The sequence below is a fragment of the Synchiropus splendidus genome, chromosome 10 (genome assembly GCF_027744825.2).
Source record: "Synchiropus splendidus isolate RoL2022-P1 chromosome 10, RoL_Sspl_1.0, whole genome shotgun sequence".
Taxonomy (NCBI): Eukaryota; Metazoa; Chordata; class Actinopteri; order Syngnathiformes; family Callionymidae; genus Synchiropus; species Synchiropus splendidus.
This window is the reverse complement of record NC_071343.1, coordinates 14964351-14990761: the sequence shown is the minus strand read 5'-3', so window position 1 is coordinate 14990761 and position 26411 is coordinate 14964351. Positions and strand designations below refer to the sequence as shown.

Here is a 26411-nt window from a genome sequence, read left to right as displayed (position 1 = left end):
CACGGACAATTAGTGGGAACACTATTCCTGAACAAGACAAAACGATAAAAGCCACCCCAAAAAATATACACACTCGAGAATTGAAACATTACATTTTACTGATCATAATGATTGAAACTTTCGGTTTCTGTTGACGCCAGCAAGCGCAGATGCACAAACAGGAGTACCCACTGTTATCAACATTACACCGCCTAGTCTTTTTTTAAACACGACATTATCCTTTTATTTATGAAAATGGACAAATTGAATGTATCAGTTTTGTTTTTTTAAGTAGCCATTCTTACACGGCGCAGACTGTTTAAAACAGAAACAAAATCGTTCGGTTTCAGCATCGGACGACCCATCTTTGCATTAGACGATCTTTGGCGACGAACGCTGGGATTTACAGGTGCCAGTTGCCGGATGTGACGTATGGTGGAGAGCCTGTCTCTGATTGGATGTTGAATGGATGGACCGAGGCAGAGCTGCTGGTCGACTGCGAGGATTCCAGCGTTACTAAATGGAAGGTACGTCTTTTTGGTTCATTATTCTCTCAAATGTACGGGTTGTAAATCGAAATTATAAGCCGTTAATGTCAACTGCGGCTGTATAAGTGCGAACTCGCCCCGCACGACGAGAGTTCTAACCCGAGACGTCCTCCGTCACAGCAACTCTTGATATTGTTTACGTTTCGAACGTCTAAAACAGAACTTAAATTCATCTAGACGAGCTAAAAGCGGAGAGAAATGCTGATTCCAGTTGGTGTCGAGCGGTTAGTGTTCAATTCGTTATGTAAGAGAGCGCTTGGTTGTTGATAAAGAGCTCAGCTGATCCGCGTAAAGACGCTTTTCGACTGTTCGAGTAGAAATGATAGTGCGCAGCAGTGGAGGTGAAATTATAGCCCAAGTCGTCAAAGTACCGTTGTTGTGTTCCAGCAGCCTTTATCGAGTTTGTGACTACGTGGCCTCAGTCCTGTCAAACGTGAACCCTGGCCACACTCGAGATTGGAAGGAGATACAGTGTCTTCTGCTTTCATTTGGCAACACTTTCTGCACATTGGTGGTCATTGCTGGCTTTTGGTTCATCTCACTAAACTCCTTCAAATACATGCTCAAGGTATATACGCTAAGAAACTAGCCAACATTCAAATGAAGTGTTTTGTATATAAGCAACAGGGGTCAAGTCAAGTTTATTACCCCAAAAGTCAACAATAATATTTTGGCATAAAGAGATATGATATTTGGCAGCTCAACTGCTGCCTATTACGCAACCTTGGGTTCTTAATCTTCCATGTAAGTTCCCAGTGTTTTATTTTCATATTTAGATAATTTAAGTGTTTTCCCCTTTTATATTATTATTCATCTGAAACAATCTCTAAATCCGTCTTAAATGTTTTCCAACAAAAAGTGGTTGCATATGTTGTTGTCATGTCTCTTCCTTTATAAAATAATAAAAATAATAATAAAATAAAACTTTACATTCCAAAAGTTCCTTGAAAGAATGTCACCGCCGTAGACGTTTTGCAGAATTCAATGTCAAGATTTGCCGATGTGGAATTTGGATGCTTAATTAATATAGATCTTAATGATCTTAACTGCTTATTTTAAGATCGCTGGTGTCTTTTTAATTAATCTCATTTTATTTTAATCTGTTATCTTTTGCAGTTGATGACTTGTGAGTCAGAGTACAAACCAGAGGGCAATAATGTCTCTGTCTTAAATAACTTGGTGCATTTTATAGTTTCCTAAGATCTCAGTGTTTGGTCCGTCAACAGTAAACTGTGGAGCGCCGTATCATGGCCGACTCATTGTGCTGAGTGAGACATTTCCAGTCAGCATCCACGCGTGTCTCTAACGGCCCTCTCTTTTCACGCCGTGCTGTAGTTACAGGTCAGTAGCAATCAGCCAAATGCAGTCTGCCTCACTAAATAGTGTCTTTGAAGGAAACCCAACACTGCGCTGCACACGTGAGCCACAAGGTGTGGACAGCAGAAGTAGCTGCAAACATTCCTCTTTGGAAGAGCTATAGCTCCTCCGGTCTGTGGGTCTACACCTTGAAGTCACGGCTCACTGAAGCTGTGGTTGCTCCGTATGTTACCTTCCCAAATGGCAATGGTTTTGAGGCATCAAACGCTCTGGATTTATGTAATTGACGTGTGCATCAGCAGCAGCTCTGATCCCTCTAATCCTACCCAGTGATCTCCTAAATTTTAATAGTGTTGAGTTGATTCGACAATTGATCATTTAATACCAACATTAAAAGTTAAGAAGTGATGTTTGTATTCATAGGTGTACCAACAAACATGGTGCTTTTGCCGTTGCCTAAAATGAAGCTTAAGAATAAGTATCTGTATAGTTTAAATCAACATCCGATACAGATGTCTCAATCCACTTTTTTGTTGACTACAAGTACTGACAGTACCAATACCTAAAATTGATATCACCATAACAACCATTTTTTTCAGAGTTGGAATAGTTAGTCACTTCTCCGGAACACATGCAGGGGAAGCAGTCCGGGTGGTTAAATTGTTAAGCGTGCAAAAATTCCCGTATCAGGTGCCTTAAAAGTTACTTTTCCTTGTGACACGTTGGATTGCTGGAATTTGAGCACCTGTTTTGGGCTTTTCTGCTATCAGACGTAGCCGTGTCATATCACCTTTGTTTTTAATCTGGATTGGATTTGATAAAGAACAACTCTTCTGAAGGTTTACCACTGCACACACAGTCCTGACACATGCTGTTGTTTTTAATTAACATATTCACCATCCAGATGCCGAGGTCTCGTAAATCGCAACCTTTAGTTCCTCTGATCTTTGTTTAGGCTGCTCTAATGGAAGTGGCTAAAAATAGAACGTCATTGGTTCGAGCTCACATTGTGCAGCAGCTCAGCCATTGAAGAGCAGCAAAGTGGAAAATAATAAACAAACGTTTGACTGAAAGAGCGATGACCATGAAAATCTTGCCTCTTTCGTTCTGCCTCTTGCTTCTCCAGGCCTCAGGCCTCTGCTTCCTCATGACCACTGGTCCGCCATGGCATCTCTGTACGTATTTAACTTCATTGATTTTTGATGATAACAACGACTGCATGAGATGAGGAAGGGTTATCAACACCCCTCCAGCTCTGTCCGCTAGCTCTCTGGAATATTAATTCTGATGCCAATGCTAAACTGAACTCCATTCCAGACGCTGCGTGAGGACTTGTATGTAGGTTAAGCCAAACATCTCTTCAGATTTGGGAGGAACAGTTCCGAATATGTAGGGTGGGGGTTGCTTGAGTTTGCTATGTGCCATTTGACGGTCTGTTTTCTAAGTGTGATGTTCCTCAGTAATGCATTGATCACTCTTAAAAAGGAGAAATAAAAAAGAAGAAACAGGGTTTCTACTTTGAATCCCTGCTGAATATTGTGTAGGTCTCTTCATGCTTATCATGGGAGTGTTTGGCTTCAAATTTTACTAAATGTATGTTCGGATAATATTGGATATTGATGTAAGTTGGTGAAATCCTGCGAGTTTTTTTTTTTTCTTACTGGCGCTATATGACCTCCAGGCCTGTTTTCAGCTGATATCTGTACATTTTTTAATCATTATTTTTCTTTTTTTTTCTTTTTTTATCATGCTTGAAACTCTACTCCACATCGACCCCCAGTCAAAACAGCAGAATGTTTACGTTGCCTGAACAATACTGGGTGGCTATGAAATTTCCATTATTGTTGATTTAGGAATGTTATATTTGTGTCAGTAAAAGTGCTGCTATCCTGTGTCGCGTCTGCTGGCTGCACAGCTATAATTACCGCTGCCTGCAGCACCTCATGGGAGCATATTAACACACACGAGTGGAGGAGAGAGAGCACATGCACCGAGCACACGCTGCTGCAGCCCGGCATGTCGGATGTCGGCATCAAAAGACTAGAGAAACCCATCCAGGTTAAGCATCAAGATATTCACTGATCTCTCAGAAACTATACAGAGATATTTGGTGTTTGATGGAGAGGGATGGGATTGGTGTGAAAAATTATGATTTGATGACAAGTTTCCTAATGTTACTCTTTGACAAAATCTCGTTTTGAGATGAGAAAGACAAGATGTGGGCACGCCCCCATTCCTCGGAACATTGTTCTACCCATTCTGAAATAGTGCCCGCCCAGTTTGTATGGCACTAAAGGCATATTTTAAAATCTGAATATGAGCAACAAGAACATTCTCCATGATCTTTTTTATTCAGATGTATTGCAGAGTGTCAGACTTGGTGGGCAAATAATGCCTTCTTGGCTTGGTGGCACAAAATTTTTGAGTGATAAAATGTAGGGATGCCAAAAATCAGTTCCCATGAGAATGGTGATTCTCACATGCTATGAATCAGAATGCCAAATATGATGTTTGATATCATTCATCATCCATTATATCTCGTGCTTTCTGACCCAATGGTAGCCCTTCGGGGCACACACTACTCTTGGAGTAGCTCACGGTTACTAAAAGATTGGTGACCCCTGCCCCAAGTTTTTCCACAGAGACAGTTGTGTTTACCACGAAACAAGAAGAGCGGCCGGCAGTACAGGCACTTTGCTAAGAATTTAAAAGGCAACATGTTGAAGTGTTCATGATAAGAAATCATTCTGAATAAAATTGTTTTGAATTGACATTGACATTTTAAATGTAACCGTGAATTGTGCGGCAGTAAAAGGTTGTAGCGTCATTTAGTCAGTATAGAATGTTGTGTAGAATGTGCTAGAAGAGCTCCTTTGACCTGAAGCCGTTTACATAATGCTGTATGAGTTGAGTGCGGCGGACAGTCTTTGTCTCAGTTCAGATGTGACCTCGCATGTTCCTCTGACACTTGCAAGCACTGTACATGTCATGCTGCAGGGTAGGGCAGCCGAGCCTCGACAGTCCATGTGAAGATGAAGGAGGTGTGGCCTCCAGGTCACATGCCGGTGTTTGTTTACTTCCTGCCACTGGTGTAATTCTCTCTAATGAAATGATAAGAAGGTTGGGCAGCCATTGTAGCATTTTCTGTTATCTAAGACTGTTTGCTGTGTTATAGCTTCGCACGCAATCCATAAATACTGTTTGGGGGATTAGCAGGTGCTCACAGTTGGTCGCCAAGACCCGCCCCGCCTCAAACGGCTGTCTATCGTTGAGGGGAACGGGTTGGAAAGATGGGATGGATTGTTGTGTTGTGGAGAGAATCCTGCGGGAGGGTTGAACAGTCATTGTTATGTAATTTCCCTTCAGCCCGGATTGGCCAGGCTTTGGGTTGTTGGTGGGCTCAGTGAGATAATCTCGCAAGCATTATCAGCCTCTCCGAGTCAGAGGATGTTATGTGCAGGACTCACTCATCCATGACTGCCACTCTGAGTCGCACAAATCATCCTGCTTGCTTTTCATCGATCCTTCCTTGGTTTGTCCTCATACATGGAGTCAACACTCTCCTTCTCTTCTCATCCTTTTGTCTTGGCCGAATCGTGAAGCATCCTCCTGCTGACCTCCAACTTGCTCACTATCAAACTGATTTAGAGGATTGCTGCGGCCTCATCCTTCTCATCCTAATGCTGTGTTTTCAGACTAAACTCTGCAGATAGGTTCAACAAGGTCAGCTCATCTTGTATCTCATAGAAAATGAATGAAGTGGCAGCGATGGTCCTCATTGTTGTGGTACACGTGCAGCAAGTGCAGCACGATTCAATTATGGCTGTATTTTAATAAAAGTACCAAACAAATTCTAACAGAATACTAATTCACTTGCCTTCAGTGATTCATTTTGCTTGAGGTAGAAGTGCTACATGATGTGATATTATTTTTCAGGGTTTCCTACAGTACTATATGATGAATATTACTGCATTGAAAAACATAACAACAACAGCAGTTGTTGATCTAACTGGAAATATTGTCACATCGTATGTACTTCATTCTTCAGCTGACACAAAGCCGTATCTTCTCAGAACACAGGGCACACACTCTCTCTCGTTCTTATTCCAAAATGTAACCCCAAAATAAAATTGACAGAACATGGTCTGTGACATTATGAACACGAGACTCATAGGGGTTGCGACAGGAAGTCAGCCTTCTACCCCTTAACCCACATTCATACATTCATGATCTTCCCTTGTCACATATATCCTCTTCATGTCCCCATTTAACACATCCTCGATCCTCATTGGTTGTCTAGTTTTACCTGGTGTCTGTGACATTTGTCGACAACACGTCCACTGTCACTGCAGTTCATACCCTGTGGCCTCTCCACACATCTCCACATGAGCCGTCCCGCTGATACACTGTCCAATCATTCCGAATGAGATCAGCGACACTCCTTCTATCCCTGTGTCCTCTCTTTTGTCAGTCTAGAAATCATGCATCAATTAAGTTACCAACATCAACCAGTAAAAAAAATCAGTAAAATGTTCCCACGTACGACCATGAAATGTATTGTGATTATGACTAGTTGATTCAAACACTTGCAACTTGTCTCCTGTTCTTCATACCTGCTTCATCTTGCAGCAGCTTGACATGCTCACTGGCTCTGGTAGCACATCCAGCCGTCATGGGACGGTTCAGCATTTCTTCTTTGACACTGAAGCTGTCAAGCTTGTTTAAATGCATTGCAATGGATGCGCCAACCGGAGCGTACTCTGGTGACATCACAGAGGCATGTTCCCAGTTTTCCTAATTCTCCTAAAAAAGGTTTTACACTCATTTAGAGTTGTAATTCAACAGAAACACCTTTGTAGACTATATATATGATCATTCATACTGCATATTTATGAGGCATGTTGGTGACTCTTCTCTCTGTGGTGTCCACCCTGTCTGCACTCTCTTCTTTTCCTCAAATTAAAAGTCTTGAATTTTTAAATAGTCACATACAGCCATGCTTTTTTATATTTATACAACATTTTAAACATGCTGGTAAATTGGAGTGCACAAAACTGCAACAGAATTATGACAATAAAATAAATAATAAATAAATGTGCATGCATCATTATACAGCATACTGTATATAAAATCATTCTCGCTGAGCTGAGTCGGATGGATACGCTGTTTTTTTGGTCTCTAGACTGCAGCCCATTTCAAGGTCAATTCCTTGTTTTTCTCCATCATTTTTTCTTAATCCATCAGCCGAATGGGGGATGAAGTCAGTCACTGGCTTGCACGGTGGTTTGATTTATCTGTTGTGCTGGTGTGTGTGACCCGTTGTGGTGGCAGGTAGGAAAGGTAAACCACTGTAAGTGATGTGTGATCTTTTTTTTTCTTATCCATGCCCAGGACACTGGAGCTGTCAGTAGGGTTGTTCCGCTGCTGGTGAAATAGTAATGAGTGTGTATAACGCAGCAGAGACCGTGTGGTTTACAGAGGCCCACGTCACGGCACATGGAACGCTGAGACAACCGGTGGAGCTTTGAATCTAGAGTTAGAACCACTTGTGATATTAGCCACATCTGCTGTTCTCTGAGTTTTAAAGTAAAAACAAGTACAACTCAGTCGTAATATTTGCGCGACTGAATGAGAATTCTCAGACAATTCTCGAGTCCAATATCGTAGTATCTCTTCTTGCTGTCCTGGCGAGCAACAGACTTGTGATCTGCTGACCTTTGGAATTGTGGCTGCAAAGTTCTGTTCAGTTCTGGCTAGGTAAACAAGTCTGGTGTTTGCATTTCGGGCACATGCCAAGAGATACCTCTTGATCCTGCCTCATAATCTCTGTCTGACAACGTTAATTTGTAACCAGTTTGGGTTGTACTTGGGGGAATTCCCCCGTTGAGCATGTTTACATGGCATGCTAAAAAATATTTGTCCCAAGATTCCTGACAACATGGAGTTAAAATAGCCATTGATTCCAAAGTAATTCTCAATTCTTTATGTAAATTGAAAGGGAAAATATTTCATTTGTAAATAATGTTATATTGTTTAGTGATAAATTGATGGATTAGTATTACATAGCCCATCAAAAATTCTGCCGACCAACCCACATGCTCAGTTCATCACATGATACTGGACAATGGTTCTCCCATTTACCTGCCACCCAGCATCACTACATCCCTCCCCCCACACTAAAACCCACGAACCTCATCGTCCCCAGAGGTTTAGATACAACAGGACTGAGTGGAGCATCTGTTCTATGAACTGTTCCTGTCACACCCAGGCCTCCCACCCAATTAGTCTCTTTTGAGTGGGTGCTTTCCAGTCTTTTTTTTTTCAGTTGAACACACATATAGATATACTCTTACAGACCCCTCCCTCAACAACAATTCTTAATTTATGTCAGTTGCTTCCAAAAATCTCTGAAGTAAAGCTCTTTATGCGACTGGAGACAGAATGTAGATGTAGAGGTTCGAAGGTCTCCTCGTTCATTTCCTGTTCCATGGCCTTTCTTCGTGTCTTATAGAAGCTTTGCTGCTGGCACCTGCTCTCTGATTGTGCTCATTGCTCTTGGAATATTAGTAACAAACTGTATGAACAAAGTACATATAGGGCAATAATATTGGGTAAAGGCATGGGTGGCACGGCAGAATTGTCGATAGCAGGCTTTTTGCTAGGAGGGCGTCTGGGTGTCCTGAGGACGCCCTGAACTGCAAAAGATGCAAAAATGGATGCCCAGTTATTCTCAACAGGATGCCCTAAATGTCCGATTATTAATGCGTCAAGCCTTTATATACATGTCGTTTGAATGAATGAATGAATGAATGTTTAAATGTGTGAACGTTTAGAAAACGGATACACAGCTGTATGCTTATCTTGCATGAATATATAAAAGAAGAAAACTCTAGACATTTATCTTGTAGAAAGGGAAAGAATCATGATAAAAATCTCTTTTTTTTTTCAGGGTCAGTCAAGTGAAATAACTGCCCAAGGAGACCCCTGCATCTGAAAGTGTTATCGTGTCAACAGCTACAGAGTTCATCACTGTTTACAATTATTTGACTCGATTATTTGTTTTTAAATGGATGTTTACAGCTTGTTTTTTACAAAGCAAGTGGGAGGGTAATGGGCTGGGGGCGGGGCTTTGGATGCTCTTTTTTTTCAAAATTCTAGCTAAAAGCGTGATCCCCAGTCCCATGGCTTTCCAGTTATTCTCACGTCATTGAATTGAATTTTTGCACTTACAAACCCCAACTGAGAATAGATGTACCAATCTCCGTTATTGAAATGGATCCAGTTTTCTTTCATAGTTTGGAAGGTTCAAATGATCATAACTGTGTTTATGCTTCTGTGAGCATGTCGACGTGACAAGCACAGACCTGATGTGAGATTTCTCACGTCTCTGGACGTCTTAAGGAGGAGGTTCCTGCCTCCACAGTCATGTTCATGACAGATCTATTCAGGCATTTTTGGCGCATTTGGCTCTTGTTTTACAGTGTTGTCGAACGCCCATAATTGAGCTGAAAGATGTCATCTGTGAGGCGCTGATACATTTGTCAAGGAGAATAACTGATTGGTTTTGTACTGAGGGATTTTCTCCTCTGCAGAGATGGTTTGTCCTACTTAGAGAGAGATGGAGAGAGAGAGAGAGAGAGAGCGCAGCCTGAACCTGCTGCTCCCAGCTGCTGCTCTGAAACACTCCCACCCCTCCCTCTCTCCTTCCTCTGCCTCCTTCTCAACTCCTCTCCGAGTCTGTGCGACACACTCCGCCCCTCCTCTCGGAGCCGCGTCTTCTCTGCGTCAGACACTTCCATTCATGAAAAATGTGACGTGAGCAGGGCTCGGGCGACTCTGTGACGCTGCCGCCCGCCCACCCACCAACTCACAACCAAAGGTGCTGTGGGAGATAGAGGAATGTCTGCCGGCCTCTTCTTTGCTGTTTCACCCCTCTCTGCTAGCCGTGTTTTCTTCCTCATCACTGCAGCAGGGTGGAGAGTGGACTATGGTTCTGACTAATGTGAGTATTCCGGTGAGGCCAGAAGTCATCTGATGGTTTATATGTGTGTGTGATGTTTGCGTGCCCACTAACATGTTTACTCCTCTATATTTGCGTCTGTGAGCCACTCGGCGTTTGTGTAGATCCCGCTGGAGTGTGTCGTGCGTGCGTGGGTACGTGCCGGAGCTATTTTGGGATCAATGGTGATGCTGCTTTTTGATGCAGTATTTCTCAGTGCCCTCTGAAGGGCAGACACTTGATTACCGACAGACAGCCAAGCAAGGAAAACAGTGATTTCCCCGTCTGCGATTTCCCACTTTGTGATGCACGTGTACAGTTGTGTGCAGTTATGGAAGCCTCCAGAGCTTCCATGGAGTTTTTATTTTTGCGTCATCACAACTTCATCTTGCCATCGTGTGTCCACCTCTGTCCTTTTGCTACTAAGCATGTTTATGTAACTGCGCTGGATGAGTAGCCGGCAGCCAGGCTTTAGAGCGAGAGGAGGAGGATTCATCCATCCATTCTGTGAGTAGAATTAAATAATAGAAGTATATCCACATGATGAGATTTGACTTTAGTGCCTGGCTTCTTTTGAGATGGACAGTTGTGCTTAGATCAGCAGGGTCACTTGAGCCAACAGATGCACTAATGCGTATTGATCTAGTTTTCGCTCTTGCTGCTCTGTTATAAGGCAGGCGGCACATCTTCTCCTCTCTTCGATTGACAGCTCACTTTATCAAAACAGTGTCGGTCACAGGATGTCTCGACAATACGCACGCTTTTCTGTTGGGTCACTTTCTGTACGTCTGCTTGGGCCCTTGTGGTCGGGTCGGGCAGGCTGTTCCTACTAAAAGAGCACAAGGGGGATTGTTGTGGCAGCAGCTGCTCTGTTGTGCGGCATTGATTGTGAGTCTGAGTATGTGTGTGTGTACTGATGTCTCCAAGCCTCTCAGAGTAGTCGGGCCTAGCTCGCATTGGAGCCGGCTCCTCTTGTGTCCTTTGTTGTCATTCTGGGAGTCTTTCCCACTGGAGCGTGATCACAACTGGCTCCTACCACTAGGAGCCACATGAGATGATAATGTTTGTGTCTCAAAATGGTTGGCAACCTTTCCATCCCTGTCCTCTGTCTCTCCTTCCCTTTGGCAGTTTCCTCCCTCATTTCCTGCTCTACTTCATATTGAAGTCATTGGTGTTTGTGAGCTCATTCTCACTGGGACGTTGACTTGGTGGAGTCTGGCATACACTTGCCACATTTGGCATCTTCTTTTACAAGTACAGTAATTTGAAGAGCGAAGCTTAAGGTTTCCATCTTATTCATCTGACCCTAATCCCAGAGAAAAGCATCAGCATTTAGCTTCATAGCAACATTATGCTAATGGTTACATTTTATTACTACACAGCACTTGAAACCTTGTTCACGAATGTTGGACCACAGTGACGGACCTAAGTGACTCAATGTATTCACTGACCGCTGATATTTCATTGGAAGGGCCCCCTCTTTCTTTTTAACCAGTTAGTTTTGTATTTGTGGTGCCCTTTTTAAGCACTTACTCCATTAAAGGTTAATATCTGCGGAACTAAGATGCTGAGCTAAACACCTAATGAAGAGCAATTCTAAGCGAAGAGGCCCATACTTGCCTTCCTAACTACTTTAGCTCATCTTGTCATCTGAGAGGCATAATCTGTCCAGCGTGTCCTGAGTGTAGCCTGCGGAAGCTGCTAGGTCCTTCAGTGACAGGGATACAAATATGTGAACAGCCGGTGGGATCGAACCACTCCATCATGAAGATGTTCCCGTCGCTGCTCCAGTATTCGTCTGAGCACATTTCATGGAAGTAGGGCTGCAGGATCATGGTTTTGGTCGACGCAGTTAAACTAGACAGATCATCACCAATATACAGTCTTTACGGTGCTTCAGACACCCTCCTAATGCACCCGTTTTTAGGACCAAATTTGCAAGCAGGTTTAATCAAAAACAGTGCTGCAGTGTCTGACTGAGCCCTCTGTTGAGCTGTGAGTGTCCCGCCAAACGGTGGTCAGGAGAAAACAAATGAATCCTGGCGAAAGTGAGCGCCAAACCCACGTGTACTACGCGCTAGTAGACACCTCTATGCTCACAGGCTAAATGGACATTCACGAAATGTTGGTGGAAATGGGGAGGAATCGTTACAATGGTGTTCTTTCCTCCATGCACCTGAAGGTTGTAAACACAGGTGAGGGTCGGGACTCAGACTGGCTGAGAGCATTGCCCTTCAGCTCAGCTCATAACTCACCGACTGATGGTCCTCCTGACTGCAGATGCTGCAATGATCCTTTTTCTGAATAAGATATATAATCAAATTTATTTTACAATTGCAGGCGTATTTCAAAGATTGTAGGCAGTGCTGTGATCCTTAGTTGTAGGAATCGTTAACTGCCACCTCTCTAACACCTCTCTCTTCCTTTTGAAACAGACCCTCTTTTGCTCCACCTTATAGCATGTGCGTGTTATTACATGCAACTGAGACAACTGAGAAATGAGAGCTCCATCTCAGCATCTTGGATGTTTGGATGCTGAGTGACAGTTAGCTGGCTGCGGGTGTGTGACGCATACACTTTAATTTATTCTTTATTTATGGCCGATTCTGTTTCAGTGTGCGATAATGATTCATGAGAATTCAGTGTGAATTAGTCAGTCAAGTTGTTTTTGAGCTCTCAGGCAGGCGAGTAAGGAGTAAGCAGACACAAGTCGTTGACGTCGCAGTGACGCAGTGTTTCGTCCTCTGGCTTGATGTCTCGGCACTCATTTAAAAGAATGTGACTGCATTATAGAGAATTCGATTACAGAGATATACCATTAGTATGGTGGCTATCTACTTCCTGCCGGATGATGACCGCCCCCCACCTGCAGCACTTCCATCATTTCTTGCTGGATTTAGGCTCGATTAAAACAGGACTCACTATTTTTTTTTTAGCAATTTTAGCGACAACAATTTCTTCTTATGTACAAGCATTGCAATATTTGGGGAAAAACTGGGAACTGTATTGTACTAGGATTGTCATGTTGTTATGGCGGACGATTAGACGCACAAATGACTGTTAAATCATAAACATGGGAATGGTTCTTTGGCTAGACTGGCCAAGATTTTTTTAACCTTATGTAGCTGGTATTCGTCACAGAACACAATACCAGTCTCCCTTCCAGACGTTCCAGACAAAGCCCATCTCTTTGGTTAGTCTCAGGATACGTTAGTAGTTAGCATGAATATACCTTTCCCACCTTTCATAGAATTCCCTTCAAAGTACTTTTTTTAAATACTGTAAACATTTTAAGTGCTTGAAGGCCAAATAAAGGGGTTCCAAATTTTGCACCGTTATTAATAATGTTTTGGAGAATTATTTCTTTTGAGTAAAATCAATAAATGTCTACAGATAAAAAGCAATGATTTAAGGTGCATGAAAAGACTTTTTTACAGACCAAAAAGATTCATTTTGAACATGGCCTTAACATACATGTTTAATCGGACTGTATTAAACTGTCTTGTGGGTGACCTTCTGAGGTTCTGCTTCCCAAAGTGCCGGATGAAAGTGAGTGGGACCGAAAACAGAAGGTCAGGATGGATGCTGTGTTGACATGGTAACGTGTGAATGATGAAGTGGGACGGGTCCTAAATTGGCTCTTTGTTGTAAGTGCAGCTGTCACCAAAAGAGCGGTCCCCCCTCTGGGGCCCAGCGGGTTCGCCCTTAATGAGGAGACCAGCGACTGAGACACAGATGATGCTGCTGTGACTTGTTTCCTGTTTGTGTTTGTGTCTCCTTTTGACGTAACACACAATCGCTTGAACGTGGCGGTGTCAAGTCCAGCAACGTTTCCAAAAGCGTTCTGCTGATGAAAGAAAACACACACCCAGAAGCACGGCATAAGATGACACACTTGGGACATTATAAAACAGAGCAAGGCAAATGGAGACAATCAGGACAATCTTACTATTCATATTGAGTGCAGATAATAAAGTTTAGTGGAGTGAAGTGTCCCAACAAACAAGCACATGTTTAGTCTGCTAATCTGCTGTGGATTGGCCAAACAAAATTCTACATGTGAATTCAACCATGCTGTATTTACTATGTGAGAAATGGGAAATATGCATGTGTAGACTTAAAATGAAGTATGAACGTGCTGTCAGTATGGAATAATAAAAGGCACATTAGTGCTTAAGCAATAATTTTGTTATGATATGGTGTTTGGTGTGCTGCTGGCTTGTGTAGTTGTGCTATAAATAGATTATATTTGAGGTCATTTTGAGGTAATTTGAGGGAAGTTATTGCCAAATGGGATGGAGGCGCTGGAACCACTTGGATTGAGTCAAATATGACTGAGTCTTACTATGATGTTGTTAGAATTCTAATCATCTGTTAAAGTCTCACTTTATTTAAAATACATTTTGATATATTTCAGTTGTTCTGACGTGTTGCGCTGTAGGTTTGTCAACCATGTGGCATCCTGTTAGCTTGTGTCCATCTGCCGTGTTATGTTGAGAGACAACCCCTCAATGCAATTTGCTGAATGGCCCAGAAATCTCTCCCCAGTGAATCGCTGGGAGTTGTGGGATTATTGGACATCGACAGGCCCACACTGGGGCACGTGTATATGTGTGGACTTCTAAAGCCCTCAGGACCACCAGCTGCTGTCTGAGTACACTCATTAAACCAGCGACATGTTTCCTGCCAACCCTCTTCATGTCATAATGTATCATCTTACCAGTTTTGACATCAAGTTTGGCCAAATGAAATTGTCTGCATGCAGGAGGGGGACTTAAAAGGGTCTGTGTTTGTACGAGTTTGTCTGTAGAGCCGCAGGGGATTAACGGATCAACCACTCGACTGCCGTCTCTCAATGCCACCATATTCCTTTTCTGAATATCTGTCTCTCTATAATGTTAATTTTAGAATGTGATGAACAGCGGGTGGTGTCTGTTCATTTCTAAATGTGGCCCAGTTCTGTCCTTGGTCAGCTGCAGATTCATGGGATGTAATGCCTGTGGAGATTTTCCGGGGACATTCACAGGTCCGTTTCCTGTCCCCGGTGTCAAATTTGTCTACATTTTCAATTTCATTGGCGTTGGTCGGTGATGAATTGATCTTTATTTGTACATGTGGAAATAAACTGGAAACACTTGGACAGTCTCCACTAGTGCAATTTCAAAATTTCCAGAAAAGTATGTTGTTTTTTTGGTCGTCCTTGGTTTGAGATCAGTTGGCTGTTGGCAAATACCTCCATTATTTTGCTCTGTTATGCAACGTACTTCTGATCTGGATCGATTACTCAAAACAAGCCGGCTGTGTTTGGTCCTTGTGCCAGTCTGCCGCGTCTCAATGTCCGCTCTCCTCCGACCACATCCACTGACCGTCCCACATCAGAGCCCGGTTCTGAGAATCAAGTGCGGGGTGGAATTACAGCGCGGGCCCCTACTCGCGCAGCTCGATTGTCTTGGCTGTGGAATGGACGGATTTATTGGATACCTGAGAGAGTTCTCTCCTTCCCCTGCACTCTCAGCAGCCGGCCCAGAGACCGTCCTGCATTATAGATGAGCTTCTGGCAGCACTCGGGTTACCCCCCACCACCAGATCCGCACAGATGCTTTCACGCGAACATGGAAACCACGTCCGTGCGGACTACCAGTGGAAGATCTATCGCGTGTAACTGAGGCGCACAGAAATCTTTTGCCTTATCTTGTCTCTGACATCTCTCCTGCCGTCTCAAGTTCATATCTGGCTATGGGTCAGGTAGCAAAACGTTTATTAAGGTATCAGGTCATTTCTCTGACCGGCTCGCTGAACAAAAAGAGAGGTATTTATAATGCATACAAGAGGTTGAAATTTCTGACAGTTTGCGACAGATTTTGAAATATTAAACATCCCACTGTGCAGCCTTTTTACCTATTGCATGCATCCCACTTCCTGCCACGTTGCTGAGACCAACTCACCACCTCCGTCTCCTCCCAACTGGACTTTGTCCTGCTGCTTCTCTTCGCCTTCGTCCAGTTTATTACACACCTTATTGGAATCTAAGTAATCTTCGCTGCTTTGTTTTGATTCAAACACATGCTAACAGACTTCCGGTTGAACATTTTAGTTTTAATATTTGAGATGTAATCTTTGGAACTGAGATGGGAGATATATTTGGTTCTATTGGAAAAAGTAAGTGTCTATTAAAACGTTTTTGTTTTGATCGGTCTGGTGTGAACAATCACTGAATCAACACAATCAGTTAAGGTGGAACTCTGACATGTTGCTGAAGGATGATAACTGTTCTGAAAACTTCTTTAAAAACAAACCTGTATTATTATAACCACCCATATCTATTGTTATTACATCGCATATAAAATATCCAATAGATCTGTGCCTGTTAGATGCCTCTTCATCTTTGGTTTAAACTCTCAATGTACCCTATATGGGATTGAAAAAGAATTAATCCTTTTTTGGCCTCAGAAGCAACATTTCTATTTACTCAGAAATCCTAATAAGTCGTGCCCTCTCATGACCCAGATTGTCTTGTGCAACCCGACCTCAGTGTTGCTGGCTGAAGGATTGCAGCGGAAGCATTTAGGTTTGCGTCTGCCAGATGTTTTGCTTTCTGCAGCCCCAACACACATCTGGATGTTTAATCCCGAATATATGATTCCTGCTCCAGTGAGAGTACTGTTGTGGATCTGTGTGTTCGTGATAGGTTTAGTCCAATCTTTCCCAGAAGCATCCCAGAATAGCATTACTTATGTCTACACTACTGCATCTTTCACTCAGCATTATAGTCTGATTAAAATCCTGTTTCGTCCATCAGCAAGACATGTTTGCACACCCGCATTAAAAATAGCCGTCAATGGTGCTGCTGTAATATGTGACTGTTTCTCATTTTCTGTTTATCATTATTATTTTGTGATTATCAAAATGTATACTTGTGTCATCACATTTTAATGTTTATGTTTTACTGCGACTGGTTCACCAGCCACTTGCATGCACACACTTATAATTTCGGGCCTTCAAGTCAACCTGTGTATCTATAGGTCTATGGGGAGAAACCAAAATCCACACTGGAAGGACCATGGTCAAAAATGAGGTTGCTTCAACTGTTTTTGGAGAGAGGGCCCTCTTGCTGTTGGGCTGCAGCGCCACCATCTGTTAGCAGTAGCCACTAGTTAATCTTTCATCTTCATTTCTCTGCAGGTGACCATCCGAAATCTTTGGAGCTAACGTGCTAGGAGTCCACTCACTCATCATCATTCCGGAGCCGATGCACGTGCATGACACAATGGGCAGCTCCCCCGAGGTGCTCTCCTGGACTTCCTGCCCGAGTCTTCTAGTGGGCAAACTGAAGGAGGAGCTCAAACTCTCAGTAGTCGGGGATGCAATGAAGAAAACAAACATCCCCAACTCCCAACCCCAGCCTCCTCTGGCGCCCCCTCAGATCATCACAGACCTGGCACCACCCACGCACCTAGCTGTCCCGCAGCCAACTCTGCAGCTTCCGGGTCAGGACGAGGACTCGACGTCGGAGGGTTTGAGTCCCGCGAACCCAGCATTGAGCGTGGATTCTACTCGGAGTGAAGGGGGGAATTTTGACAACAGCGTGCTGCAGCTGCAGGACCACGACCACGACGAGGCTGGGTCGCCAGCGTCATGTGAACATGGCGGCAGCGGAGCTGAGGATCAAACCGGAGACGGGAACTGTCCCGTCGACCACAACTGTGACGGCAAACATGGTCACCCGCACCACCCAGACGACATCAAGCTGCACTTTCACAGAGCTGGACCCAATTCTGGGGGATTTCTAGAGGGACTGTTTGGCTGTTTGCGGCCAGTTTGGAACATCATTGGAAAAACCTACTCCACAGAATACAAGCTGCAGCAGCAAGGTGAGTCCGGGGTTGGGTTTTGCCTCCCTAATCCTTCGCTCGCTGCCTGCCTTTGAACTGTAAGAGAATCGCCTCCATCGCAGTATTAGGGTGAAGCGCCGGCCTCGTCACTTTGAATTGAGGTCAGAGTAAATGTTGCAGGTCTGCTTTACTAGCAACATGATCTCACTGAGGTCAGACAGGACTGACTTAAGTGGAGCAGTTTCTTCCCTTTAATCCTCAAGCTCAAGTTGAAAAAATGACTAAACAATTTTCTTCCCACTGAACTTATTGCACGGATCATTTCCCCATGAAGTCTGTGTCTTAAAATGTTTCTCAAAGTGTGTTGTCTTTTGTTATATTACTTGATTTTCTGTGATATTTATTGACCATCACTGATGGAAGATTCAATGGAAGGTTCAATTGGTATTGACCTATGACTTGTGTGGTCGTGACATTAAGGCCATGCTTTAGGCTTTTGATACCGTTTTTGCACATTTTTTCATCATTGGAGTCAATATAATTCTATAATTATATATTAGGATAATTTTCTTTTTTTATTTATTTTTCTGATGACCTTCTGGTTCTTCCTATAATGGCGCCACCTGTGCCAACATGTCTTTATGGAGCTACTTGAAAGATAAAGCAATTTTCTTTACAAAACCATGTGCAAACCTGCTCTTTAATTATTTTTTTTTTGAAAGAAAACTCTTATTGAGCTTAATCCATGTAATTTCTACCTGCTGTCTGAGTTCTCAAACCTCAGGGTAGATTTACAGATTAAAATTCTGACTTGTTTTTGCATGTTTTGCATGTTGGTGCAAACTTTGTGTGTGTGTTTATGTGCAGTGATTGTATTGACGTGAGACAAGAAATTGCTGAGTGTCATCCTCGTAGCCATTTCTTTTGAATTTCATTCTTTTGTTGTCACTAAAATAGGAGTGTTGAGTATAAAAGCAACTGAAATTTGGGCAATAACTGGGATCCTGGTACTTACTCATCAACAGTCTGTTAATGATAGTTCCCAGTGTCTCTCTGGAAATACTCTTTTGACCGAAAGTACTGATCTGCTTGCAGATATGTGGGAGGTTCCGTTCGAGGAAATCTCTGAGTTGCAGTGGCTTGGAAGCGGAGCACAAGGAGCCGTCTTTCTCGGTAAATTCCGCTCAGAGGAAGTGGCCATCAAGAAAGTGCGAGAACAAAAGGAGACAGACATCAAACACCTGCGGAAACTGAAGCACCCCAACATCATCAGCTTCAAGTGAGTCCATCGTTGTTTTCCTGTCAACTCCCCAAGTGATGGCGGACGAGTCCACGTCTTTTTAGGGCATTTCACCATTGTTTTGGGTTCACATAGTAACCATGCTGTCCTCTTCTCAACAGGGGTGTCTGCACGCAGGCTCCCTGTTATTGCATTATCATGGAGTACTGTGCTCAAGGGCAGCTTTACGAAGTGCTGCGGGCCGGGAGGAAGGTGAGCCCCCGGCTACTGGTCGACTGGGCCTCGGGCATCGCCAGCGGCATGAACTACCTCCATCTACATAAGATCATCCACAGAGATCTCAAGTCCCCAAAGTGAGTGGCTTTCTTCCCAAAATACACCAATAAACAGATTTATTTTTTACTTTTGATGAAGAGGTTTTTGTCTCTTAAATGCCTCATGGTGATATTTGTGTCTGAACCATATGGAGCAAGATTCCCTCCCTGGTGGAGTGCAGCCACATTCCTGCATTGGAGAATCTTGTGAGCTCTCAGCAGAGGGAACAATTCAGTCATTCAGCCTTAAATACTTTGACATTAACTTACGTGCCAGTTTCAGCTCCATTAGCTGCCCAGATAACAAATCAGTTTGCAGAGTTATTCAACGCGTAGCTGCTTTTTTTCCCCTGCCGGCTCAAATCGATGTCGTCTTGCTGCGGCCGTGCCAAACGCTGAATTAGTCAGCAGAAAAACAGCGCGTCTGAGAAGGTCAGCTCCATCTCTCTAATGAGATGATTCACATGCTGAAATGTGCTTTTCCAACTGTTTAGCTCCTCAGGATTGAAATTGGATTTTCAGTGAGCTTTTCACGAGATGTAGGTCAAAGGTCCAGAAAACTGAAATCATGTGTCGGTCTTCATTTTGTAAGTTTGAAGAGGCAGGCATTTTCTGTTCTGTTGGCTTCAGAGCTCAACTGTGACTTGGCTGAGGTGAACATCAGCAACTCGAGGGCCATGGTTCTCAGCATTCTGTAAGCTGGCCTCCATTGTAGCTGTGCGACTTTTAAGGAATTTTGTTTTTCTGGTGTTGCTTTAAAATTACAATGTTGTTTTGATACATGAATTGTTCTTTAAAAACATTCTTAAGACATTTCTAAGGTGAACTGTTTTTATTTAAAGATCCATTTCTCCACTTTTCTACTTGGTATGTTTCTTTCATTTATTTAAGCACCTGACATCGCACCGATAACACAGATACAGATAAATGTAGTTTACATTTCAAACTTTATTTCTGATACAAACTTGTGGGCCTTATCTTTAATTCATAAACACTGATTTTCTCTTCAATATCTTTTTTTCCCTCCGATACCCATTGTTTTACTTTTCATCATCATATTATCTGAAACAAAGATGTTCACTTAAAAACAATTATCAATCATTATTCAATTTTTAGTGTTTGATCAAAGCACTCGTACTTATTTTTTCATTTTATTGTTTTAAAAAAAAATTATATTTAGATTATGTTTTACCCACACATTTCTATGTATTTGTTAGATGCATAGAAATGTCTCAAACCAGGGTACCATAATGAAAAGAAGAAAAAAAAAACAGATTTCGTACAAGCCAACTAAAGGGCGCCCCCTACAGAGAGACCGTCATGCTTGCAACCCTCAGATGTCACTGAGCTTTGATGACTGCAACATAGAAAACTCATCATAACAAACATAATTAAATTATTTAATGAGAGTTGAGTCGAGGAAAACAATGTGTCATGCAGAGAAGAAATGCCTCCCATCATCTTGACTCTGGACCTATTTGTTCCAAGATTTTCTCTAATTTCTTGCTATGGCTCAGATACTTTTGGAAAAAGTATTTATGTTTGAAGATTCATGTCTTCTGCCTTTTCTCTTTTTAGTGTCTTGGTCACACACAACGACACAATCAAAATCTCAGACTTCGGAACATCCAAAGAGCTCAGTGACAAAAGTACAAAGATGTCATTTGCTGGTACGGTGGCCTGGATGGCTCCAGAAGTCATAAGGAACGAGCCTGTGTCTGAAAAAGTGGACATCTGGTGAGTGGTGAATGTTGCTCTCAGCGGGTCAAGAGTGGGTTCCATTATCTCGTGTGTCCCAGGTCGTTTGGAGTCGTCCTGTGGGAACTGCTGACTGGAGAAATTCCCTACAAAGACGTGGACTCGTCTGCCATCATTTGGGGAGTTGGCAGCAACAGCCTCCACCTCCCCGTCCCTTCCACCTGCCCAGATGGTTTCAAGATCCTCATGAAACAAACTTGGTGAGCACAGATCCAAGATGCCTCTGATTTATTGTTCAAACAACTGTGCTGATGTTTTTTTTTTCTCTCTGGATGAATCGCAGGCAGGGGAAACCCCGAAACAGACCATCGTTTCGTCAGATCCTCCTCCACCTCGACATTGCCGCCGCTGATGTTCTGGGAGCTCCTCAGGAGACCTACTTCAAGTCTCAGGTCCGTGCTTGAAAGCAAAGAACTGTAAATGTGGCCATTGAAGTTGTCTTGGTGGATCCTCACAGTCTGGATGTTGACAGGCGGAGTGGAGGGAGGAAGTGAAGAAGCACTTTGAGAAGATCAAAAGCGAAGGAACTTGTATCCACCGACTGGACGAGGAGTTGATCAGACGCAGACGGGATGAGCTCAGGTAAGTGACTCAACTGCTCTTAAATGATGCAAGTTTTAGATAACTTATGTCAATATGGCGAGATTTCTCTGTAGTAGATGCAGTCTGGTTTTCTTATTCAGCTTCAGTGGCAACTACAGTAGTCAGCTGCTAGTGTGAGCATTGCTACTGGTACCTTGAACTATTATGCAGTATTTCACGTATAAATGAAGAGATGAGATGATGGGATGCAGTTAGTTCAAATTTGCAATGAACCCTGAACGCACCTTTTATTGTGCGAAGACCCATAATTTCTGTCTCTGCCTTTTTTTTCTTTTGTGTCTCAACGTGACAGACATGCGCTGGACATCCGGGAGCACTACGAGAGGAAGCTGGAACGAGCCAACAACCTGTACATGGAGCTGAGTGCCATCATGCTCCAGCTGGAGGTTCGCGAGAAGGAACTCATGAAGTAAGCATGCGAATTTTGAGCGCATGTTGTGGTCATAATGATCATAATATCTGTTCATCATCATCTGTCATCACACTTTGATGAACAGACCCAGCATAAAACTAGTGGTTGATGAATATTTTAACTTTGAAAAAGTGCTTCCAGTGATCATACCTCTGTTCTCCTGTCACAGGAGGGAGCAGGCGGTGGAGAAGAAATACCCGGGCACCTACAAACGTCACCTGGTCCGACCCATTGTCAGGTCCAATGCTGTGGAAAAACTCATCAAAAAGAAGGGAAGCATCTCTCACAAAGCTGGGATGCCCCCTGCTAAGAGGTGTGACTCTTAAATCACAGTTTGTGAGCAACAGGAAGTCAGTTTAGGCGACATGTTTGTGAAAATATCAGTTAATTCTGTGATTTTTTTTTTTTTTTTTTTTTTTTTTTTCCCCAGACCAGACTTACTTCGTTCCGAGGGCATCCCCAGCGTAGACCCCCTGCCCTCCCCTTCGCCCCTGTCTGCCAGCCCAAAAATCTCCACCCCTCCGGGTAAAACCCGCTACAGAAGCAAGCCACGACACCGCCGGGCCAACAGTAAAGGGAGCCATAATGAGTTCATGGGGGTCCTGAAACCACCGTCAGGACCTCATGAGGACACCCAGTCGCTGCAGGAGCAGACCCTCAACAGCCTCCACAGCCACCACCTTCATCATCCTCTTCCTCCGCAACAGTCGCACGAAGGCCCCTTGCTACCGCTGAAAGGACGCGAGGAGGCTGTTGTCAACTGTGCCAACAACCTGCGGTACTTCGGGCCTGCTGCTGCCCTGCGCAGCCCTCAGACGGACCACCTGCAGCGCCGCGTGTCCGGCTCCAGCCCCGACCTCATCTCCACCGCTGTGGACGCCGACACGCGACAGCAGAACGACCCCACTGTCGTGACTGGAGCTGGTGCCGGCTCCTTGTGCCCCTCCTGTCAGGCGCATCCCTTCCCTGGGTGTCAGTACTGTCAGGAAACCCCCGGAGAGAACCCTCGCTCAGAGTTGTCCTACTACTCTGTGAGGCACACGCTTGAAGGCACCCAGTCAGGAGCTCACGGCTCGGACGGCGAGGCTACGAGGAATTCAGAGAGTCAGGATAAGGAGGCGGACCAGAAGACGTTGCCCGTTCCCACGGCCCTGCCCCGCACGCTCAGACCACTGAGGAAGGTGAGAGTCCTGAGACACACTGTCGTGTGTAGAAGATAAGTCTGACTCTTCTCTTGGCTTCAAAGGGAGACGAGTCATCTGAAGAGGAGGAGGGAGAGGTGGACAGCGAAGTTGAGTTTCCACGGAGACAGAGGTAACTTTAATGACCGGTACTCAAGCCTTCTGTCAGGAAGAGAGCATTGGCTTCCTGCCATTCTCACATTTGTCTTCTCCCCTTCAGACCTCACCGCTGTATGAGCAGCTTCCAGTCGTACTCCACCTTCAGCTCAGAGAACTTGTCGGCGTCTGACGGCGAGGAGGGGAACACGAGCGACCACTCCCACAGCGGCCCTTTGGAGAGGCTGAGCGCCAGTCAGGAGGAGCACCTGGATGAGCTGCTGTCTCACACGCCCGACATCCCCATCGACATCTCCACGCAGTCGGACGGCTTGTCTGACAAGGAGTGTGCCGTCCGCAGGGTGAAGACCCAGATCTCGCTGGGCAAGCTGTGCTCCGACGAACACAGTTACGAGGTTGGTCTTGACTGCAGGTTTGTTGCGCCGTATCTAACAGTCAACCCGGGCTAACCTTTACCCCTCTTTCCTAGAATCCTCTCCAGTTTGGAGACTCGGACTGTGACTCGTCTGAGGCCGAGTGCTCAGATGCTACCATTAGGAACAACAAAGTCGGGGCTCCCTCCTCTTGGTGATTCCACGCCCTGGATGCTGCAGAGCCCCCTGCTCTTCAGATAACTCAGCAATAAGAGGGCAGCGGTGTGAATAAGCAAGCTCTTTCCAGCAATCTCTCCCAGAACCTCCTCGTGAACGCCCCCTCCATCCTCCTCATGTGAAGCTCCACCCCCCGACAGGGCCGTGTACATAGATAATGAAGCGTTCATAATTTATTTTTGGAGTTGTGAAGTAAATTCAGGAGAGTCAGTGCTCTGACTCGTGCAGAGACTCATCAGGTTCTGACCGCACAGATGTGGATGAAACAGACGTCCAGCAGCTGCTTCTCTAGACTTGTTGACCTCAGGAGACTTGGAACATCAGGACAAGCCATTCTTTTTTTATTCGGTTAAAATACTTCATCTGTAGATTCTGACACACTGGCTGCTCTATCTCCATCTTGTCCCGCCAAGAGAGAACAGGAAGCACATGAAGACGGTGTGAGCACCAGCTTGAACTGGTGGAGTGAAGGTGACCTATTGTCAGAAGCAACAATGGTTATAGGTAGTTCAACTGTCTTCAACAGAAAGCTGATGTCATCCCGTGCTAAGGATTGATGGTGCTATCATTCTTTCATTCAGTATGTCATCTTAAGATATATTATTTTAAGATGGCATGATATGTTTTACTTCATGCTCATTTTAAAGTTCAGGACCAAGGGTTCAATGCTGCTGTGTCACCCCCAAATAGTTATGGCCTCTGCTCCTAGTGCGTTTGATCGCTGGTTCAATTCCTGATGAAGGTTGTTGCACATGCATTGGAGTGTGTCAGCGAAATGACTTTAACACAAAAATTTTTTTTTAAATATCTGAGCTTCTTAACTGAATCCAAGTTGAATGATGGAATGATGCACCAACCTGCTGTTGATTCATTTTGTTATATCTCATCTCAGGAGTGATGGACTGGAACCGGACCAATGTTGAATCCTCAAATGTTGAAGGAATTTAAAAAAAGGTCTAATGGCCTTGTGAATTTAGTTGGACTCCACTTGCAGTATCTCTTTTTTGATGTTCGGAGGTGAATTGTATCTTTTTTTTTTCAGCAGGATTGTTTGTACAGTCTGTGTCGGGATGTCAGCAGTGCTGGAGCGACTGACACGTTGGTTTGGAGCGTCTAGCTGGCTAGACTCCACACAGAGTGTTAATGGTTGGCAAGAACCATGTCCTTTTCGTCCTGCATAGATTTGAAACATTCCCTCGTCAGAGGTTTGTTTTCACACTTGTTGACCAACTAGAAAGAGCCTCAAAAATACAGTGTAACTTTCTGCCTGAACTGACCTGTTTAGTTTTATGTACATTTAAATTTGGCTAAAATTCAGCAGTATAAAAGTGACAACTGTTGCATTACATTATGAGCCTGTATGAATGGTGGGTTGTGTGAATTGGTCCAAGAAGAAAAAAAAATTCTATCTGTGGAGGAAGAGATACTGCAGCTGGATTATTTCCACTCATATGTTTGTCATGCTTGAATGAATATTGATGTCAAAATGTCAACTGGAGTACACAGTTGAGATTAATCAGAACTTAAGCCAGCGACCAGACCACAGAGCGCCGAGCTGCTGTGAAGCCCTGTGACCTCGTCTCAGTGTTATCCGCCCTTGTATATAAAGGCAACCTATTTTTGTCCTGTCACCAATGAAAGGAAGCAGAAAGCTAGCGTGAGTTGCCCTGGAACTCTGGAGAAGAAGGAGTCGGACAAACTAAGTAGCGAAAGCTGGATCAAACTTTTGACGGCGAGCTGCTGCCTTCGCTTGAGCCTCCTTCAACATGTGTCTGTCTGTAACAACCGATCAAGCTGTTCATAATCCATATGTTTATCCTGTAAAGTGTGATCGATGTATAGTTTTTAATTTAATGTTTCTTTTTGTAGCTGGCCTACACGATGGATGGGTTAATTTATTGGAGTTGAATGGGTCTTTTTAATTTCAGGCAGCTCCTGAAGCGTCTCGATCAACGATCTCTCATGTCAAGTGTTATTTTTAAGGAAGCACAATGTGTACAAGGACAGTATTTGTTGAGACCAGTAATTTATGACTCTGCAGGGAACCGTTCATCTTGAAGATCATCTAGTTTTGGATCACCAACAACACATGGTGTTCTTCGGAATCTCCACATCACTTTGTTGCAGCCAAAAGTCAAGGACACGCTGAGATACTCACAAGTCTGTGAAAGTGTCTGGCAGCATTTTGCTTTTGTCTTATGTATCAAACATCTGTTTCTTTGTTACTCTGGTTTCTGACTCTCCTCCCCTGTGGAATGGCATTATCAAGTTTCCTGCATTTTCCAGTGTACAGTGCAATCGGTTTCTGGGAGAACAAAAATCCAAGCAAAGCAACTGCATGGAATAAATGCTGATGTACTGTACCCAAAGCTGACGCTGTCTTTTGTCTTTTTTCTAAAGCTATATCCATAAATCAGATCCCAGCTACACGGGGCCACAGAGAGGGGCCACCACCAGGTCACCACAGGGCTCTTGTCGACAGACAACACCTCTTTTAGGACTGTGGGAGGAAACCAGAGTG

The 26411-nt window shown here is 44.0% G+C and overlaps 1 protein-coding gene across 3 annotated transcripts; it reads left to right on the top strand.

Moving 5' to 3' along the window:
• The first annotated feature begins 414 nt into the window (after positions 1–414).
• si:ch211-45c16.2 (mitogen-activated protein kinase kinase kinase 13) lies at positions 415–26250 on the top strand. 3 transcript variants are annotated; one of them, XM_053877576.1, is made up of 14 exons: positions 415–506; positions 17026–17714; positions 18771–18954; positions 19077–19268; positions 20808–20966; positions 21029–21187; positions 21271–21379; positions 21460–21569; positions 21883–21999; positions 22172–22315; positions 22433–23183; positions 23249–23316; positions 23404–23695; positions 23770–26250. In XM_053877576.1, the coding sequence occupies exons 2-14, from the start codon at positions 17093–17095 to the stop codon at positions 23869–23871; spliced, it is 3009 nt and encodes a 1002-aa protein (XP_053733551.1). In that variant the 5' UTR covers positions 415–506; positions 17026–17092; the 3' UTR covers positions 23872–26250. The 3 variants fall into 3 exon arrangements, with proteins under 3 accessions (XP_053733551.1, XP_053733550.1, XP_053733552.1); XM_053877575.1 differs by lacking the exon at positions 415–506 and adding an exon at positions 9595–9846; XM_053877577.1 differs by lacking the exon at positions 415–506 and adding an exon at positions 9964–10350.
• The last annotated feature ends 161 nt before the right edge of the window (positions 26251–26411 follow it).